Raw genomic sequence first — 19,105 nt, 5'->3', positions numbered from 1 at the left:
GTTTGCAGCCTCTCTACAAATGACCTTTGAACCCTACTGTCAATGAAGGGGTCATTATCTTTCCTGTGTTAATGTCTGAAGCAAGCAAAGTCTGGGGCTAAAGAGGGAACACTGCTTATTGGGTTAAACCTCCTGGTTATTCTGACAGTAAAGAAGCAGCTAAATATGTCTATAAGCTTTAACTTTGTTCATAAGACTCTATGGACAAGTGTTATGTAAAAATAAGCTGGTTTTGAAGGTAATGTGTGAGGCTAAAGTGGGCTTCCATGAAATTGATGATAGCCACTGGCCAAACTGCATCTCCAATCTGCTGCCCGGAGGCGACATCCAACAAAGGGAATTATACCGGAGCTGCAGTGATGGAGGGTACTGATAATGGGCTCAACAGAAACACACTAACACACATGACCACTCATGAAACAGTTTTTTAAAGACATCAAATGTAGTGTGACAAAAACGCACAGATAAAATACAGACATTACCGCGACAAAAGCATCGGCCATTAGCAGTAATAGCCTCCTCCCGCTGAACAGGGTGGAGGCTACACATCTGCTCAGTTACAGATGCAGGGGAGGAAAATGAGGGTCTTAATATCAGAAAAAGAGTGCCTTGGCAACATAAGAGCAACACAACAAAAGGTTTAATGCCTCTCCCATATTGAAAGCTGCGGCTCTTTTCCCAGTCGGCCCAAACGCTGCACGCCCTTTCTCCCCAAGAAAGGGATTGTTCAATGGCCGCATAGGGGGCACACAAACCCCCCATTCAAACACCCTGCCACACAACACACACTTTCCCCTATCAAGCAACAACACACAAACAATGTCCCGTTTCTTAATCCCTAACGGTGCTTGCTTTAGTATGGTAAACATAAGAGTATAGCCTCGAACAACCAAGGGGGATAAATGCTCATTTGTTTATGATGGACATGTTTAGTTTATCAACCTGCGTATTTAAAACAGAGGGAAAAAGGAGATAGAGAGGTAAAACATCCAGGAATAACAAATACAAATCCACTTACAGTCAGATAGGATTCACAAAGACGCTCCTTTCCTGTGTTCTCCAATGGGAGAGCAGATATCCCTGCCCTCAGGGGAGGAATGAGGAGAACTCCTGATGGCTTGTGTTTAATTTAATTTAAAAAGATATAGTTTAAAAACAGCCCGTTATCCTCATGTTTTCACCCGTTGCCTCGTCTACACACACAGTCCCATTCCCTCTCCCATTCTTCTCTCCCTGCTGAGGAGGGAGACACGCTGCGCGTCTCCGTCGTTTCCTGTCCAGCCCCGCGCTGCCTTCATGGACTGTCGGAATAATCTGATATTGGAGCTGATCGCAGAGAAAAGGAATGACCTAGCAAAACAGGGGATATGACAATGTCCAATGGGGAAATAAATTCATTGCACTGTTACACAAAATTAATATTTGACAAATGAAAGTAGGTGTTTCTGATGATCAATTGGTTAAAGAAATATATGCCCCGAAAGTAGGAGTTTTTGAGAAACAGTGAAGGCAGCATCATCTTCCAGTAGCTATTCCTAGTCAGTGTAATAATAATAAGTATAATAATTATAATGATACAAATAATAATAATACTTTGTAAAATGTACTTTACAAGCTAATAAAAAACATTTAAAATATATTTTAACCAAGGTAAAATGCAATGTAAAATATTAAAATGACTGCAGCCACACTGTGGGGGTTCCTGCTGATGCTCTCCTAAAGCCAGCCCCAGCAGACAAAAGGAGACTTGTTCCAGATTAGGAGATTATTGCATGTTATCCATATGGACACATGGCATTACTAACCCGTCAATCCCCCCTCATCCATTTTCTGAATCAGAATTACAGACAACATTTTAGAAATGTCATAATCCCCTCTTCCAAATCCCATGAATCTGCCACCATGTGTTACCACACAGAGTAAATATTTTCTACCCTTTTGTGGTCTTTAATCCCTGCTCTGGACCGGTAAATGTATAGGAAAAAGGATTCAGGAAAAGTAAATGATATGTTTGCAATTAATATAAAATTGTAGCTGGACAGCATTGTTTCTGTTTTGTAGCACAAAACCACAGAAATAAAAGGATATGTCGCCATCTAGTGGACCTATCAAGACACGGGACTTTCCACTCAACCCCATTTTTTTGTATTCAATCATGTTTCTTTTCACATTAAAAAATGTGGTGTGTCATACTCCATGACACATACACTGTAAAGAGAGTGTGACATTCACAGATATTTTCTCTACCAGTCAGCCTTTGGTATTGTCGGCAGACAAACACATGTCAGGTTAGCGTTCACTTTTAAACATGGTACACCAGGTCGTTGCACTTCTGGTCACTCACTTTCCTCCAACTGTGCAACATTCAATTACGCAGCAGAAGAACACACATTTACAAAATATTTTTCTATACTTTCATGCTTCATATTTTATAATTTATTCAAGTAAATGTATTAACAAGTACTTAACCAACAGTTGTTCAAAGGTGAGTTTACAAAATGCTTTCCCTTCTACTGTTTCAACCTTTGTGTCCACACAATAATGTAATATAACACGTAATTTCTCTAAAACTAGCACAATTTGTAAGGCATCAAAGTTCACAATCTCTGGGAGAGAGCGGAAACTTCAGCAGAGGAGGTGTTGCTCTGCCACAGGATGCTTTCCCTCGTGAGAGGATGTGTGAGCTGTACTCTGCGACATCGTGGGAGTGTTTTAATCACACACATTTATGCATTAGAGTCAAATGAACGCTTCCAAGGAACCAGGATTGATGATATCGCAGTATCTGATTACATTTATCTGCAGCATTTAAAGTTTGCTGAAGGACAGTGGCGCGTGTTAGGTGATGAGGGAAACGTTGAGGCGAGTTGTGCAAAGATGAAGATGAGTGCTTGCTGGATGTTCATTATGCTCCTGAGCTGCAAGTTATCTCATGCCATACGTAAGTTGTAGACTCATATACTCACAATAATTAGGATTAATGTGGTAGAAGAATACTAGTAATTGCAAGACCTTTACTGTGAATATGTTGATGCCGTGTGGCTTTTATCTCCTTCAGTAGTTAAACATGCATCAATGTCAAATTGATTGTTAAGTTGAGCATGTGAAATGTGGGATTTTACATCATAATATCAGAAACGCGCTCCTTTTATGAATATCTATATCATTGGCTGTTTATATATTTGTTAGTGCCTAGGAGCATACTTAAAGTGTAAAAGTGCATGCTGAATTTGTGGGTTGAGATTATTTTATTTTAACAAGTGCACGGGGAGATTTCAAAAATAAAGTGTGGCCTCAATTTCAGGACTTTTTACAGTTTACAGAGAGCTCAGAAATTCTTTATTTCAATTCAAATACGTCACATAAACCAAAACCTCCACCTTTGGAGTGGCACACTTGAGTCATTCAGACACAGACTCAAGTCATTGCTGTGAAATTTGGGTTAAAAGGGGCAAAATGCGCTGCTTTTGAACAAATTCCCTGTGGGGGTGGAGTTGCAGAGAAATCATGAGTTCCAAACCGTTGTTTTCACGTGCACATAAATCAATGTCTAAAAGAGTGTTAGCCTTTGCAAATGTGTTAACTTTGGTGTTGGTTTCACATGGGCGTGAAAGACACATGAATAATCAGAGCATATTATCCACATTTTCTCTGAAGAGCTGAACATTATCTCCGTACATGCCGGAGATAATGTTCCAGTGCCTTGCCCGAAGCTGACCGAGGAAGACACGATCTTTAGTCTCCTCAAGAACGAAGAAGAAATTGTGACCTATAAGAGCGTCCATGGTGACAACTCCACACTGCCGACCACCACAGCAGGAGTTGTAATACATGAAGACAGAAAAAAACAATCATTTCATTTTACACTGATGGGGGTGAATGCCAGCATAGTTGGTGTCTACAAATGTGAGGCCAAAGTCATTCGACCCCCTCCCATCATGCTAAGGCCAAGTACTGTGTGGGTCCTGGTACAAGTAAAAGGTAAATATCATTGAGAGTTTGGAAAGAAAACCAGAAAATGTTTATAATTGTGTGCATATAGTCACTGAATCCCTCCCGAATATGTGTCTTCCAGAAAACCAATGCGCATCCAAAACAGAACACTGTCAGGGTGGAGCAGATGGAGGTCAAACCTATGGATTTCCCTGGATATTGATTCTGTCGCTTGTACTTATTAGCATCTACAGCGTAGCTATCACTATCATTGCAGTTCTCTTTTGGGTAAGATATTGGAGCACATGCAGTATTAAAATGACAGAGCAACAGCCTTTAGAAATACAACCAGAAACCTCTGTGAAGTTTTAGAGCTGGAGAAAAGACTAGAGTGTATAACTAGGCACTAAAATACCAAAAGACACATATACAGTAGTTTTGCCTCAGTAACACATTTAAGATTGTCATATAAGAAACTAAAGCATCCTAGTAGTTCATTTCGCGATCTTGTTCCTCTATCTCTACCTTTAACTTAAACTGCTTCATCTAATACTTTCATTTTTATTTTAAATATATTTATTTTTTTATTGTTTCAAAAGAGACATTGTCATGACATCCATAGGTTGCACAAATGGGTATACAAATCATGACAAACTAAACATGCAACAGGGGAAAACGGCACATTTTTCAATAACGGGGTTAGAAAAAAAAAGGAAATAAAATAAAAGTGTGTTGTGCCAGCAATATAGACTGTCAAAGTCATTGCAGTTCAAATTGGTCCAAGGTTTGTTTCTCTCCCCTTTCAAGAGTTATGCATGACAGCAAACACAAAACAATACATCCAGAGAGGGACAAGTACAAATTAAAAAAAGAAACAGAAATGCTCGTAGCAGTTAGGCTTAATATGCTAGAGAAAATACATTGCTATAAAGTATTCAGACATTTATAAAATCAAAAGGGAATGTAAAGTCTATAGGTGTTCCTTCAAGTCATTATCTTTACAAAATCAGGTCTAAGACGTTTAACATATTGTGTCCATTTTTCCCAATGTTGTAGGAATATGCCTATCCTTAGGTTCAAAGAAAAAGTGATCTTTCCACCGTGTAAATCGTCATTGTTACATCTATCCTATTACTTTCATTTAGATTCTTATTCATTCAAAACCGTTTTACTGCCTCGGTTTCCTACAAAGATGCTTTCAAACTTTTATCTCTTCAGGTCCTAGAATTAAATTCTGTTTGAGGAAATGTTTTAATTTATTTTTCCCTTGGCCTGGAAATAGTCACCCACCCTTAAAAATGTGTAACTTTTTAAATGATGACAGGTTAGCTATATGTCAGGTACCCAAAACCCCAGTAATATGATTAACCACCGCACACACATCAAGCTGTCTTCTTCTCGTGTCTTACAGGTGAGGTGGAGGGGGTCAGAGCCCCAGAGCGACTACATGAACACCAAACCCAGAACAGCCAGGGACCACAGGAAGAAGAAAGGGGTCCTGAATTTTGTTCCACGGCACTGCTGATCCCTGTTACTGTAGATATAAAAACACAGGTTTTGAGCTTTTGTTAACTTCACTTTTCGTAGCAAATGCAGCAGCGCTTTTTTGACACGTTTTCTTTTAAATCATTCAAATGTTAGCCAGCTCTCACTGTCTCTTCTCACACACTGATCTGCAGCAGAAACCCTCTGTGGTCACAACAGAAGCATGCTTCTGAAAGAGGGGATTAAATCTCATTTACAAAATCTGTGTGGTGAATCACGAGTTACTGCAATGTCAAAATAAAAGACGAACCCTAAAAACATCTTTCCCTTCTCATTTCTGAGAAACACAAAGGGTGTTTTCTCAGATTCATCACTGAGACTGTGTAAAAGAAAAGGCAAACAATAACACTGCGCACCATTTCCTGTGTTTCTCCCGCTGATGTTTTTTTCTTTCCTCATGCTGTCTGCAGATGTGCGTGCTTCAAAGAAACTACCTTTATACTGCTCACCATGCAGTTTCTGTGCGAGCGCACAGCTTTTTATTGGTTTCATTCAGCAGCATAGGCTTATTCATCAACCGCCACAGGCATCAGCAAGATTCACATGTTTTTTCCGTTAGGCTTTGAACAAATTGCAGACGGATGATTGAAAACAAATTATTCAAGATTTCTAACTCCTGAGAAACAAACCACACACCAAATCCAGAGCACATTTATAACATTTTATTTTCCGTATTCTATACAAAGCTTTGAGCCGCAAACCAAAATCTGTGTGTTCAGGTTGATTGGACAGTTTGTGACTCCTGATTCGTGTTTTTGTCCAGTTGCTCCGCTTCAGGTTGTGTCTCTGATCTGAGTTCTGGGAAAATCCGATCCTTGAGGAAATCTGTTCTCTTTTCCTCAGGCATCGACTGCAGCTCCTGCTCCGTTACCTGGAGGACAGGAATACAAAAAAGTAAACATTTTTTACTGTTACCTCTGTTCGATAAGTACTGAGGAACAGCTTAAATGTAAAGTTACAGTAACTCAATCTTAAGAGAAGACAGAGCCAAACTAAAACTGTAATCGTCTCTCAGTCTCACCAAGACAGGGTCATATCCGAGGGTCTTCAGGTGGCGAATCTTGAGAGCCAGAATGCCGCGGGGTTTGGACGTCCCGTAGCAGAAACTAGAGGATAGTAGGCAAACGACTGCAATCCTAGGAGGTCAAGACAAGGTTTTCCCAGGATTAAATAGGTCAAAATGTAATATTGTGCACAGGCAGGTCAGGGGGAAAGTGGCGGTTCGGTTAAAAGACCTAAATGTGAAGGCTTAGAAAAGACGAGCAGATTGTGGTTTTGTTTCAACGCAGACAATGTGGAGTTTGGGGCATTTTGTACTTCTCACTCCCTTTTGCACACACTTCACACAGCAGGGTTATTACATTTATCTGATTTTGAATATGTTGTTTTGTATTAGTAGCAAATAAAAGTCATTTGCAAAACTGCACATGAATCCTCATTTAAACGTGTAGGAAAGTTGGATATATCACGTGCCCTACAAACCGAGCAGCTAAACATCCTCTCCATCTACAGTCGTGCCATCAAACTCACATAACCACGATAAATCCAAAACAAAATACCAAGAAAGATAGATTCTGGGGATGTTATCTCCTGCACACTGTTCTTACCTCCGACTGCTCTCTGCACCACTGCTTTCAGTCTCAGACAGATGGCTTGGCAGAGGTTTGGCTATCACACCATCTAAGAGTCACACGATAATATTTTCAGTGGAGGCGGTAGAAAAGACACATTCAGAAGTAATCCAGATATTCTGTCTTTACCTATGAGGTAGAAGCCCTCCAGCAGCACCCTCTCCTGCAGCGTCATGTCTGCCTCAATTACACTCTCCAGGCACTGAGAGAGTCCTGGGATCACTGCTCGACCGCCGAGGACGGAGGCTCCCAGGAGAGAAGGGGGCACCGCCAGGGGCCGAGGGAGCAGAGGACGCTCTAGATGGAGGCACATTTTCACCGTCTGGAACATCCTCTCCTGGTTGCCGAGGAACCTGGGAACTGAGGAGCAAAAGTCAGATGAATGAAGTATAGAGGGGGAAAAAAAAGGTGGATGTTTCAAAAGAAGTTTCTTACGTGTTGATTTAAACTTCTCCAGTGTGCTGCTCTGCAGGAGATGCTCCAGGAGTACAGGGGGGAAGTGGCCCAGTAGACAAAGATGGTAGACAGCCTTTAACAACTCAAAGCTGGACATCTCGGGCAGATAGGAGACCAGAGCCGGGGTCAGACTGTCGAGGAACCTGCCACAGCAGAATGGAAAAGTATTGTCATGTTAATAATGCAAACAGATACAGTCAACCCCCGAGCATCCCTTGCCTGATCATAAATATGAGAAGGAGGAAGACCTACTGCTGTTGTCTGTGCTGCAGATCGTAGTTGAGAGTGGAGTACACCTTGACGACACAGAGCAGGTCTTTCAGTGTCAGAGCTTTAGGGTTTTCAATCACTTTTCCAGCGAAAGCCTCCATTAGTGCGTCGGGACAGAAGGCGAGCCTCTCATACACGGACAGGAAGAGGGCCACCTGAACAGACAGGAAGACACTTTAAAATAGATTCTTGCTTAGCGGTTTGTCTTATCGAGATTTGATTTGTTGCAGCACCTGTTTCTTGCTCCAAATGTCGATCATAGAGGCGCAGTGTTCTGAAATGCGAGTGAACAGCTCTACGTCTCTGTAGTGCAGCTCCCTGTACGACTGCATGGCTTTAAACAGTAAGTTAAAGGGGATCCCATTGAGGTTTTCTACCAAAATAGGGAAAGCAGGTTGGTCAAACAATGAGGAAATATTTCATTTATTGATTAGAATTCAGAGCATTTAGGCTTTTTTCATCCTGGGGACAAAGTTTTTACCTTGAATTTTCTTACTGCAGATGTCCAGCAGTGGCTTGGAGGAGAACTCCATCGTTGCCATAGTGGTAATCATGTGCTGGGAGTTGGGAAGGCTAAACTGGTCGGACATTGATAGGGCCTTTGCCTGGAGGAAGAAGTGTACAGAGTGCCAATGGGGAATGGATTCAGTGGCAAGGACAGTGAAATACAAGAAATGTTTCTGATATTCCTGACTCATATACCAACCTCTAGTTTCCGTTTGAGGCCCAGTGGGGTGTCTTTGCCCAACATACGCATCGTGGTCTGTAGAGCCATTACGTTCTTGATCCCCGGAAGACGGGCCTCAACCACCATCCTGGGATACAGCCACAAAAAACATCAATGTTACCAAACCTGAAAATAAGTGATTATTCATTCTTAGAGTTTCTAAATGAAATAATAATACAATGTCCACATATTATCCCGACCTCAAGCCCTCCTTCAGTGCGTCAGTGTTGTTGCTCTGCTCCATATTTTGCAGACAGGAGGCCAAGATGGACAAGTTCTTCTCATCAAAGTTATTCAGATTTTCCTGTTAGTGGTCAATAAAATTAATTCGGGTTAAACACAAAAACATTTCCAAATTGAAAGTTACATTTCCTTGCCACTCAATCTTTCGCCCATCTACCTGGCATGTTCGGAGAAATGTCTGGATCACACGGCTGCCCTGAGGAACCCCAAGATTGACCATACTCAGGACAGAATAAGTCACATCTTCATTTCTCATTTGCCCCACATTCTTCATGGCATTTTGCAGCAGTATGTCAAAGCCAGGATGCTCAAACATCAGCTGCAGCTCATAGCGCCGGTTATCATTCGACATCTTCTTACTACAGAAGCACAGATGGGTCAGGCACGAGCTGATCTGCTTATATGTGGGTGGGTATTGGGATGTGAGCTCCAACACATCTGATGGGGAACCACAGCGCTTCAGGCGGTCCATTAAAGGCGAAGCCCTCTGTATCTCCTTTGAGGTCGTCTCTTCAGATTGGTCGTCATCGGGCAGCGAAGACACTAACAGGGCAGAGGAAAGAGGCTCCTTCTCTTCCAGGACCTCACTGGGAATCGTCCCCTTTGAGTAAAACCTCACTGAGCTCACAAGGCTGCTTTCCAGGCATGTCTGGCGGTGCCTTGTGGTCCATATGTGTGCTAACTGCTGAGTGGGGAAAGATGTGTATTTGGTTGATGTCTCCCCCATTAGTTTGCTCTGTTGCCATAGAGATCTGCGGCTGCAGAGGCATCCCCATCTCGCGACCTCTTTTGCCCCCCAGGCAGACATTGTACTGTAATGATTTAAGGGACGAGATAGAAGAGTCCTTGCGTCCTTAATTTACGCACTGCCCCTATGTGGAGGAGAAATGTTAATCAGGTTTTTAGCTATTAATTTAAGTGAGATGTAAATAGTATGGCATTGACTATCAAACTAGCTTTAAGTCGACACTTTATTTACATTATTTGACAATTAGTCATCTTAGTAATTATTAAAAATGAGTACTATGACTGAAGATAAACACAAGGTCAACAGACTGGCTCCTTCAAAAACACTGACTAGCTAGCATTAGCTAAGGTTAGCAAAATGACGCACCCTACCTTATTACTCCAGCATACAAGTAACTGTGACAAAGAAACACATGGCACTTGCTATTCCATGATATATTTGACTTTAAATATGTTTAACACAGAGCTACATTACATTACAAATGGTTAATGCTTGCTAGCAGTCCCATGCGCTGCTCCGTGCTGTGTGCACCGCCATATTTAGTCCCCCTGTCAACTGCGCGCACTGTCAAAGCATAATTAACACTGTTCATTGTAAATGTAAAATGTGCAATATTTAACACGCTTTATAACAACAAGCTCTGTCGATCTTTAAATTATAGGCCTCACATTTATCACAGTTATAGGTCCCGGTTTAATTTTTGTTTGTGGTGCTTCCTACACGGACTCAAATAAGCGCTACACCCACGTTTCCTAGCAACCGACGCCATCCGGGATACAATGGCCCAATTTGTTCTCGCTGGTAAACTCATTATCTTTAAGCATGTTAATGTATAATATAAAACATGTGTTGCTATATGTACACTTCTTTCCTCTTCAGGCAAAACAGATTGCCCACATTACGCCAAAGCGGAACTATTAGCAGACAGTCTGCAGAGATGTCTGCCAAACTTCAAGATCCACAAGATCTCAGTCCTCCCAAAAGCATGGAAGGTAATATTTCCTATTTAAATCTCTCTTTTCTTTAACAAACCAGCAGTATATTTACCAGCTCACTTGTCTCTTGATAGGAATGGCTGGAGGACACCTGCAAAAGAAATGGCTGGAAACACGAGCAGTCCCCTGTGATCTGGAGGGAGCTGGTGAACCAAGGGGGGAAAGGGATGCTTTTAGGGGGGTTTAGTGACTTCCTAGAGCATTGTCAGGTATATAACACTTCAAAATCCCTTTTAAACTTGCCTTAAATGCTTTCATGCTGCATCATGTCTGTCCCCATGAATAACTTCCATATATTTTTCTTTAAATTGTAAGAAATATGTATATCAAATGGCTTAAACAATAGGTTAAGGTCCGCCACATGTTATTTCTGTCATCCATTGTTGTGCAGGACTATTATAGCATCACATCAGACATGCCTTCAGATGTCATGCTGAGTGTTGCATCAGAGAATCTGGCAACTAAGATGAACTTATTCGTAGAGGAGCAGCACCGTGTCAGTTCAATTAAACCCCTTCACATATGGTTCAGCAGGTGGGTTGGCATGAAAAATTCAACATTTGTGGAATTGTTTTAAGAGTCAGCTGACAGATTGGGTATTTCCAGCGCTCTCAGCCCAACCAGCCACTTCCTGATCCCCAATCTGCTCTCTGCGGAGGTGTTCCCCAACACTTCGGCCATCAGCCTCCACCTTTTAGACCTGGAGGGGAAAGAGGAGCAACTTCAATGGCTGAGGATGGAGACTGAGAACATGGCACTCCCTCTACTATATCAAGTAAGCTTCTTTTTAGCTTAAAAAAAAACTATCATAAGAGAAAAAAAAGCCATCTAACTGTATTTATTCACAGGTGACCACTCACACAGATCTGGAACATGCCTTCAAAGAAGCTGATGTCATTCTACTGCAGGACGAGTGTTGGTCTGATGACAGCAATACAGAGGATGAGGAGGAAAGGAAGAAGAAGAAGCTGAAGAGAATCTCAGACAGGTACAGAGAATACGGACAGCTGATTGACACAAGGGCCAACAAGGAGGTAAAAGTGATCGTGTCCGGTGACTCCTTTGTCAACCTGAGATGCTCGCTTCTTTTGGACAATGCACGCTCGATTGGCAGCAACCAATTTGTCACCGTGGCAACTCAACTGGAGAATGAAGCGAGGGCCATCATTGCAAAGAAGCTGAAAGTGAGGACGTCAGGTAGGAAATTCTCCCTTCATACCTACTGGGTATTTTACATTACCTGTTTGAGATGAAGGATCCCTCCCTCTTCTTCTGCTGTAGATGTCACACATGTCATCGTGTGGGGAAACATCAGTGATAGTTTCTACATTGACCTTCAGAGAGCAAAGGTTTTCAACTATGATGGGCCAATCAAAGGACCAGCTTTCTTTTCCCTACCTGCCAAAAACATCCTCCAAGAAAGGTTAGTCACAACAAAGAAAAATGATATGCCGTACCCTGCTGGGATTTCAGTTCCAGTGTTGAATTGCACAGTCGAAACCTCCCCAAAAAAGTGAACAATCTCCTTTTATCCTCCAGGAAATGGTTGGAGACAGACTTTCAGGAGTTGGTGCGTTGTCAGCGTGCAGCTGTGGCTTCAAAGAGCTGCCGAGTTGCTGCCATGTCGCTCACAAATGGGATCCTCGCTGTCATTAAGGCGTGGAATGGCATTTGTGGTCCAGATGAGATCTTCTCTTTGGGAGTGCTTTGCCCAGGTGAAGCCACAGTATCCTCCAGACAATGATTTTGGCTGATCTAGTGTTTACATGTGATTGTCTTTGGATGCTCGTAGGTGACTATAATCTCCCAGAAGGCATCGTCCTCTCAGTCCCAGTTACTTTCACAGACAGGAAGTGGTCCGTGCTGTCTGACGTGACACTTGAAGACGATCTGAAGGAGAGACTGCAGATCGCTGCGAGAGAACTCAAGCAGGTTTGTAAAATTACACAGAAATTAGGGATGTTGCACACAACCTGTCACAATATGGTGCTTTAAAAATGTTCTAACAGCGGTTTTTCTTCACCAGGAGAAAGAACTTGGATCAGAGAATAACGAGATGTGATAGAAAGAAGAATAGGAGGATGAAATCAACGCAGACTAAAACATGATGAAGTAATCCAGAAGAAGTCTTGTGTTTGTTTCAGTTTGTTCTTTTATTCTCAAACTTTCACATGTGGTGTTGCAGTTGTATTTTACCAGTTTAATGACAACAAATCTTTTGCCGCTTTGTGAAACCCGTCCGTTGCTGTTATATTTTCAGATGTAAAAGATCAAACTGAGTACTTTATGGAAAAAGGAGAAATTAGAAAATATATTCCTTTTTTAAATTGTACATTTCAGTAAGTGCCTTTTTTTTTTATAGTTCAAGAAGCGATATTGTAAGCAGAAAACACACGACTACAATACATAAACTAGTCTGTTAACATCCTTCTATAGATCTGATGTAATCTCTGGCCCCCCCTTTATAGTTCGGGGGACACACTCCTTCCCCTCTGTTGGTAATGAAATATAAACAAGCTGGATTTAATGGGCTCTTTTAACCTGAAACATTCAAATAGATTTTTTTTCCTCAAATTGTGCAGTACTTTGTCAGTTGACAAGGAGAACTTGAACAGAGCGCTGTTTTTACATGCAGAATATACACGTTCCTTTTTAGCATTTCTACACTATACACAAGGAGGCATCGACTGAAAGAAAGGACGGGTTAGTACAAATACAGTGCACTACGACAAGTCGGGAAATGGACACAAATTCTGCCATGGTATGTTCAATTTGTACAACCCACCCCTGAGAATTGGATGCTGAGTGGTTTACAAAACGCAAAACTGGCCTCTTGATACAGTCGAGCGTAGTGCTGGATTTCTTTTTGACATTTTCCAAAGTTGCACACCGCATTGTCCCTCAAAAATCTGCTCCAATAATCCTTGAAATCAATCACAATCCTTTTGAAAAATTGCCTCAAATAATGATGATGGTTTACACGTGCGCGCTGCATGGCATGCATGGACTTGTCGTGGCACAAAGGAGGTTATTTGGTAAATATACATATCCCAGTGATGACTTTACAAGGAAAAGAAAGTCGGGTATGGACGGGCTTTTGAAACAACTCTTCAATAGAGTTCTAAATTGAGAATACATTCTATTACGTATGGGCCAAATAAATATGGATGTACTCTTGATAAAACCGAGGCATCAATCACAGAGGAACATTTCTTTCATCCTGCCACAAAGTCACTTATGTGTACGGGTAAAGATCTACTAACATCCAACAATGTCAAAGTTTCCATTTCCAGGCAACAAGTGAAAGACCGCTAATGACCGACTGCTTCTGTCAGAAATCTAACCTTGGAGACCGTGGAGGGGAGGATAAAGTGAAGGACTATTGTTCGACTAATATAACTCTGGGAATACGTGACTACATTATAAACCTGCCGTCCATGGTGTCAACATCAAACATACAATCAACATGGGCAATTTAGGGGATTGAATTTAGTTTTAAACTCCCCCTGAGATTAACAATAAACCGACTGACCGTTAAATTAAATAATTTATAGCATATATTATTAGTTATATAACCCAACAACTCTTCGTAAACCCATCTGAATGAACAAGGTGGAAGGGTTACGTTCTAAGCCAAGGTGGAAAATAAAGGCATCATTATTCTGACAGGAAGAAATAGATTTGCTATTAAATCAACCAGATTTCAACTCCATCACCACCCCTGAACATAATGATGTCTCTATGCCTTGTAACCCAAGCCAGCTCTGACCTGAACATGATGCTGCCAGGTCACAAAACCAAACTACTGCAGATTGAACCGAGGCTGAGCCGACCCTTGTAATCTCAACATGTCCCCCCCATCACTGACCGGCAGAATCAAACGGCTAACTCTGATAAATGTCTCGTATATAGCAGTATGTGTGAATATAATGTAGGTCTAACGTACAAATAAAAACAAAAACTGAAGAGGGTGAGGGGGAGGCAACAGGGAAGCTATGACTGTGGTGGATGCTGGGGAGACGGAGGGCTCTCCCCCCCCCCCGCCTGTCTGTCAGAGATGAGGTCCAGCCCCTCGTCATACTGCTCCAGTTCACTTTGGTCCAGAAGCTCAAAGTCCTCTTCTTCGGTGGGAACCAGTGTGTCGTCGGGGACTTCCTCGCCTGCACCGCTTTCCGTCGCTTCGTCCAGGTCCTCGCCGGCCCCGACTGTAGTGATCTCAGTGGTGGTGGTCTCCAGAGGGCCAGGGAGGGTTTCAGTAGGGAGGAACTCGGCCAGGGCGGGGTCCTCGCTGGAGCGCAGCAGGGCCGACAGAGTGTTCTGCACCACGGTGGAGATGGCCGTGCTCACTATCTCCTCGCTCAACGCCTCCAACGACTGCTGGGCATCCTGGGTAACCGCATCTTCCTTCCCGTCTCCCGCCTGTCTCCCCGCTTGCTCCCCCTCCTCGGCCCCGGGTGGTCGTACGTGGCCGTTGAAGTGCGTGTTCACAAAGTGGAGCGGAGACGCGAGGTGCTGGATGAGGAGGCTGGCGGGGCTCAGCGGTTCCTCCTCTGACGGAGCACCGGCCTGGGCTCCGTCGCCCTGACCGCTGCCCCGCAGAGGGAAGTGAAGCAGGTTGTGCTCCATGGACGGGAACTCCTCCACTGAGGGGAACTCAGGGAGATCCCTCATGTAGGCCTCCTCTGGGTCGCTGTGTAAACTCTGCTGGTCCAGATCTGTAGGAGAGAGGCAAAGAACGTAGGATCATATCAGCTGAAAATCGTTCACAGAGCAAAACATGTTTTTTGCCCTTAATGAAAGAGCATGGTTGAGATGAGGGATCCTTTACCTTCAGAGACGTCAGTGAGTTGAGGAGTGGTGGCTCTGGACACGGAAAAGCCGCCACTCTCCAGGATGGACGCCTCCTCGTCTGACAACTCCGAGTCTGTGATGGCCATCGCCAGAGCCGTGGTCTTCACATCCACCTGAGCAACAGAACCACAGCGTTATGTCACAAATAAGTGAGGCTTCATGTAAATCTATCCTGCTACGGACTGTGATTTACAGCAGTTAACCAGTCAGATAAATAACCCTCATTATTGTTAAAATTCTTACACTGCAGGTTTTATCTCATTCCACAGACCCAGCGTAGTGACTGAATACCTGACACTACAGCAACAGTGACTGAATGAAACCGTTAACGGAATGTGGTAGCACTTGAAATATATCGCTTGAAGCCATTTACTTCACAAAGCTGCAGAGTTTTATAACCATAACCTGTTTTCCACACTACTACTGCCTCCAATTAAACCTACACCCTGCTCACACCTTCCTCCCAGCCTGCTCTGTATGGCCGTGTAATGTGAGTAAAGTTTGCAGGTGTGTGTCCCTACCGTCGTGGCGAAGCAGGACAGCTCCTCCTCACTCTCGCTCTCCGTTTCAGCTTGTGGCTCGTCCCCTTCTTCGGTTTCCTTCTTCACCTCTGTTAAAAAACACACATACACATTTTTAATAAGCTTTCAACGCGTTTATTTTAGACTTTTTAAGACCACAATGAAATGTTATAACTGTTTGCAGTAAAGGAACATCTGAATCAATAAACATACGTCCTAGATTGACTCAAAATAGTTTTCTCCATCCACGCCTTGTTTTATCTCACTCCCTTATCTCAGTAAAGTGAAGCAGAATTTAATCTAACTCTTAATCTATTATGACGTTGGGTGTCACCATAACAGGACAAAGAAAGCTGATCTCCATGGATTCAAAACTCCTCGTGTTACACTCCCCCCTCGCATGCGTGAATCCTGAAATACAAGCATGTGTTTGAATAGCTGCAGGGTTTTAATTTGATGTAGTGCACGGCAAGTTAGGCCCTTAATCTGAAGCGTGAAGGTGTTACAGTGGCACTCACTCCTCTTGTCGTGCTTGCGGTGCTCGGTTTCTCCCTTCATGCTGTAGTCCAGTTTCATCAGGATCGGCTCCAGGCCCGTGTACATGCGCTGGATCAGTTCATGGTACACCACCAGCGGCCATAACAACACGCTCAGCACTGAACAGGTGCACAGACAAAAGGTTGATTATGTAGTGAAGATGTGTTATCTGAATGTCAAGTTACATTTTAGCCGTTGATTTGATCAAATATCCCATCACTACAAAAACTAAAGAACATCCTATTAGATACAACTTGGGTTGCACAAGGAAACCAGATATTCAATACACACATTATCAGGGAATGCCAAACCACAGGTGAATGATATCATTATCCCACACCCTCTGTTAGCCAGGACAAACACACGGTCCAATGTAGATGAAGGGCTGTAGAACAAGACTTCCTTTATGTCCATAAGGCAAGAGGTGACTCACCAATAATATAGGAGATCATGATTCCCGGTACATAATGTCCAACCACAGCCAGTACAAAACTGCTGCTGCACATCATTACACAGAACTGGGAAATAGAGCAAGAAGGCAAATTAGTTTTTTTACATGTTCAAGCCGCACGGGGTAAAATAAGGAAGTGAAACAATGGTATCTGTGCAGGTGTGTTTGTGTTTGATGGAAGAGAACGTCCGGTAACTGCAGCCCCAGCTAAAATCAGACTAATTGCATACTGCCTCGTAGATTTACAATGTGGACTTTCATTTATTAACCAAGAATACAAACAACACTATCCCTGTAAATGCATCTCTTTGTGTGACAGTGGGCAGAATAAAGGTGTGTACCTTGCCATGGTTCTGTCGTTTGTACTGCAGCGTCTCCTGCAGGTACAGACGGTAGGTCAGGTAGCCTTCAGCCAGGTGGTGGCTGAGCTCAGGGACACTGAGCAGATGCTGCTCCACACTCATCGAGTCGCTGCACCAGAACACACAGGATAAAAACATTTGAAAAGAACACAGAGCTGTACTTAAAGTGCTTCAGACTGTACTTAAATGCTTGCATCGGTAAGACAGGTTTCCATGTTATCGCAATGACACAGATAAACACCAATACAACACACTCAACCTGAATGGTAGCTTAAATTGTGTTGTGATTATATGAAAACTTGAGAAAACAGACGTCAGAATTACTTCAGGAAGACAAAGACTAGCGTCATGGAGAAAACTATAATACAAGTAATCTGCTTATCATGTACACACTACACACCTTTGTAGAGGGGGAGGATCTGCATGTTGAACTGCAGTGGGAGAAAAACACACAATTAGTATCAGAATGTAAACAAAGAACAGGTTCTACAAAAAAGAATCTGAGGTTTGTGCTTAGTTGGAGCATAACAGTGAATAGTAATCAATCCTACACTGGTTGTGAATGGGAATGTAGGGTTTCCAGCAGGTATGCAATAGCGGATACATAATAAAACTAATAATGTTAAACCAATGACTCTTGTATGGTCTTCTAGGCATTTTTGCCTTAGGGTTTCCATCCTCAAAAAAGGCTAAACACTGCAGGAAAAACCAGGTTTTAAGCAGATAAGTGCAGACAGTCAACATTCTCCTCCATTCAGTGAAGGAACTATGTTCTCAAATACCGATGTTAATTGGCTCAGCAACAGTCAACATTTGCATGAGCAAAAAGCCTAAGAATCAGATTCAAGTTAGATAAAGGGCTTACTGGTGATGATGGGCATCTTGGGCTTCCATCTCTCCAGCAGCATGAGTCCCAGCAGGGACACACTGAGCAGGAACAGAGGCCGCAGGGAGGTGGATGACAGCAGCCTGTGGAGACACGAACAGTCTGGATGATGTTCAGCACATACATCATATCATGTCATCAAATTAAAGTCAATAACAACATCTATTTAGCACCTCTGTTGCTAAGCTGTCACTTGCAGCTGGTGAACAGGGCCTGGGCCAGTAAGCATGACATGAGTGTTTGTGAGGATTAACCTGTGTAACACTTTAAAATAACTACTGTTATCAATTTTGGCAGCACAATAGTGTTTTACCTGAAAGTGTGTAATGCATGACGGTCAATTTTCCTAGCTGGAAATGATTTTAAAACTGTTTTGCAAGCTGCGTTAGCATTATGCTAAAGACGTGGGATTAGCTGAGAAATTTCGATATTTTCTCGCAGCTAACTCAATGTAACCTTATTGAGATGTCAGTAAAAAGGTGAACACATGATTAAACTCGGATGGTTACCAGAATAACGTGTTGAGTGTCAGGGCGACACAGATGCTGCACAGCGGCCTCTCCCACACCAGCAGCCGCTGCACCCATAGCAGTATGGGCTCGTACTGCGAGAGCCAGCCCTGAAGACGCTCCCGCAGGTGGACCAGCTCCGGGTTCGCGTCCCCGCAGATCTGCTCCGAAGTCCCGGCAGGGAACAGAGACTCAAGGCCAACCGAGGAGGAGGTAACCGAGGGGCATCTTCTGGCCTCCTCTCCACTCGCCATGTTCCCCCACTTTGTTATGTTGTTTGGGATATCACGGGGTATGTGGAAAGAACAGCGTCAAGTGTGACGGCCTTTAAGAAATATTAAAAACATCCGGTTTTGACTTTCAAAATAAAACCAGTTGCCTACCCCTGTCATCGAAGTGTTCACACAATACCAAACTGAATATCGTGAAAAGAGATGCAT

The 19,105-nt window shown here is 43.0% G+C and overlaps 5 protein-coding genes across 5 annotated transcripts in view; 2 read left to right on the top strand and 3 right to left on the bottom strand.

The window, feature by feature from the left end:
- raph1b (Ras association (RalGDS/AF-6) and pleckstrin homology domains 1b) overlaps window positions 1-1,245 on the bottom strand; it is a 35,434-nt gene extending 34,189 nt beyond the window's left edge. The window contains 1 exon segment of the mRNA XM_063878203.1: window positions 1,019-1,245. The gene's annotated coding sequence lies outside the window, so the exon portion shown is untranslated.
- A 1,451-nt stretch (window positions 1,246-2,696) lies between these two features.
- On the top strand, window positions 2,697-5,738 carry LOC134861129 (T-cell-specific surface glycoprotein CD28-like). The gene is made up of 4 exons (XM_063878147.1): window positions 2,697-2,941; window positions 3,658-3,981; window positions 4,076-4,221; window positions 5,345-5,738. Exons 1-4 carry the CDS (start codon window positions 2,878-2,880, stop codon window positions 5,456-5,458), a joined length of 648 nt encoding a protein of 215 aa, XP_063734217.1. The 5' UTR covers window positions 2,697-2,877; the 3' UTR covers window positions 5,459-5,738.
- Window positions 5,739-6,125: 387 nt separating this feature from the next.
- On the bottom strand, window positions 6,126-10,592 carry fastkd2 (FAST kinase domains 2). Its single transcript, XM_063878144.1, has 12 exons — window positions 9,925-10,592; window positions 8,963-9,677; window positions 8,763-8,866; window positions 8,542-8,650; window positions 8,317-8,440; window positions 8,069-8,208; window positions 7,818-7,990; window positions 7,545-7,708; window positions 7,239-7,469; window positions 7,086-7,158; window positions 6,500-6,614; window positions 6,126-6,349 (listed from the first exon to the last, which is right to left on the bottom strand). The coding sequence occupies exons 2-12, from the start codon at window positions 9,611-9,613 to the stop codon at window positions 6,194-6,196; spliced, it is 2,040 nt and encodes a 679-aa protein (XP_063734214.1). The 5' UTR covers window positions 9,614-9,677; window positions 9,925-10,592; the 3' UTR covers window positions 6,126-6,193.
- mdh1b (malate dehydrogenase 1B, NAD (soluble)) lies at window positions 8,253-12,912 on the top strand. Its single transcript, XM_063878146.1, has 10 exons — window positions 8,253-10,354; window positions 10,433-10,545; window positions 10,623-10,757; window positions 10,940-11,082; window positions 11,155-11,323; window positions 11,397-11,745; window positions 11,830-11,971; window positions 12,088-12,263; window positions 12,341-12,480; window positions 12,575-12,912. Exons 1-10 carry the CDS (start codon window positions 10,333-10,335, stop codon window positions 12,608-12,610), a joined length of 1,425 nt encoding a protein of 474 aa, XP_063734216.1. The 5' UTR covers window positions 8,253-10,332; the 3' UTR covers window positions 12,611-12,912.
- On the bottom strand, window positions 12,678-18,975 carry retreg2 (reticulophagy regulator family member 2). The gene is made up of 9 exons (XM_063878145.1): window positions 18,666-18,975; window positions 18,136-18,239; window positions 17,671-17,701; window positions 17,250-17,379; window positions 16,891-16,975; window positions 16,439-16,576; window positions 15,921-16,009; window positions 15,377-15,512; window positions 12,678-15,263 (listed from the first exon to the last, which is right to left on the bottom strand). Exons 1-9 carry the CDS (start codon window positions 18,917-18,919, stop codon window positions 14,542-14,544), a joined length of 1,689 nt encoding a protein of 562 aa, XP_063734215.1. The 5' UTR covers window positions 18,920-18,975; the 3' UTR covers window positions 12,678-14,541.
- Window positions 18,976-19,105: the final 130 nt, after the last annotated feature.

The sequence above is a fragment of the Eleginops maclovinus genome, chromosome 24 (assembly GCF_036324505.1).
Source record: "Eleginops maclovinus isolate JMC-PN-2008 ecotype Puerto Natales chromosome 24, JC_Emac_rtc_rv5, whole genome shotgun sequence".
Taxonomy (NCBI): Eukaryota; Metazoa; Chordata; class Actinopteri; order Perciformes; family Eleginopidae; genus Eleginops; species Eleginops maclovinus.
The sequence above is the reverse complement of the archived record's forward strand: the minus strand, read 5'-3'. Positions and strand labels throughout refer to the sequence as shown.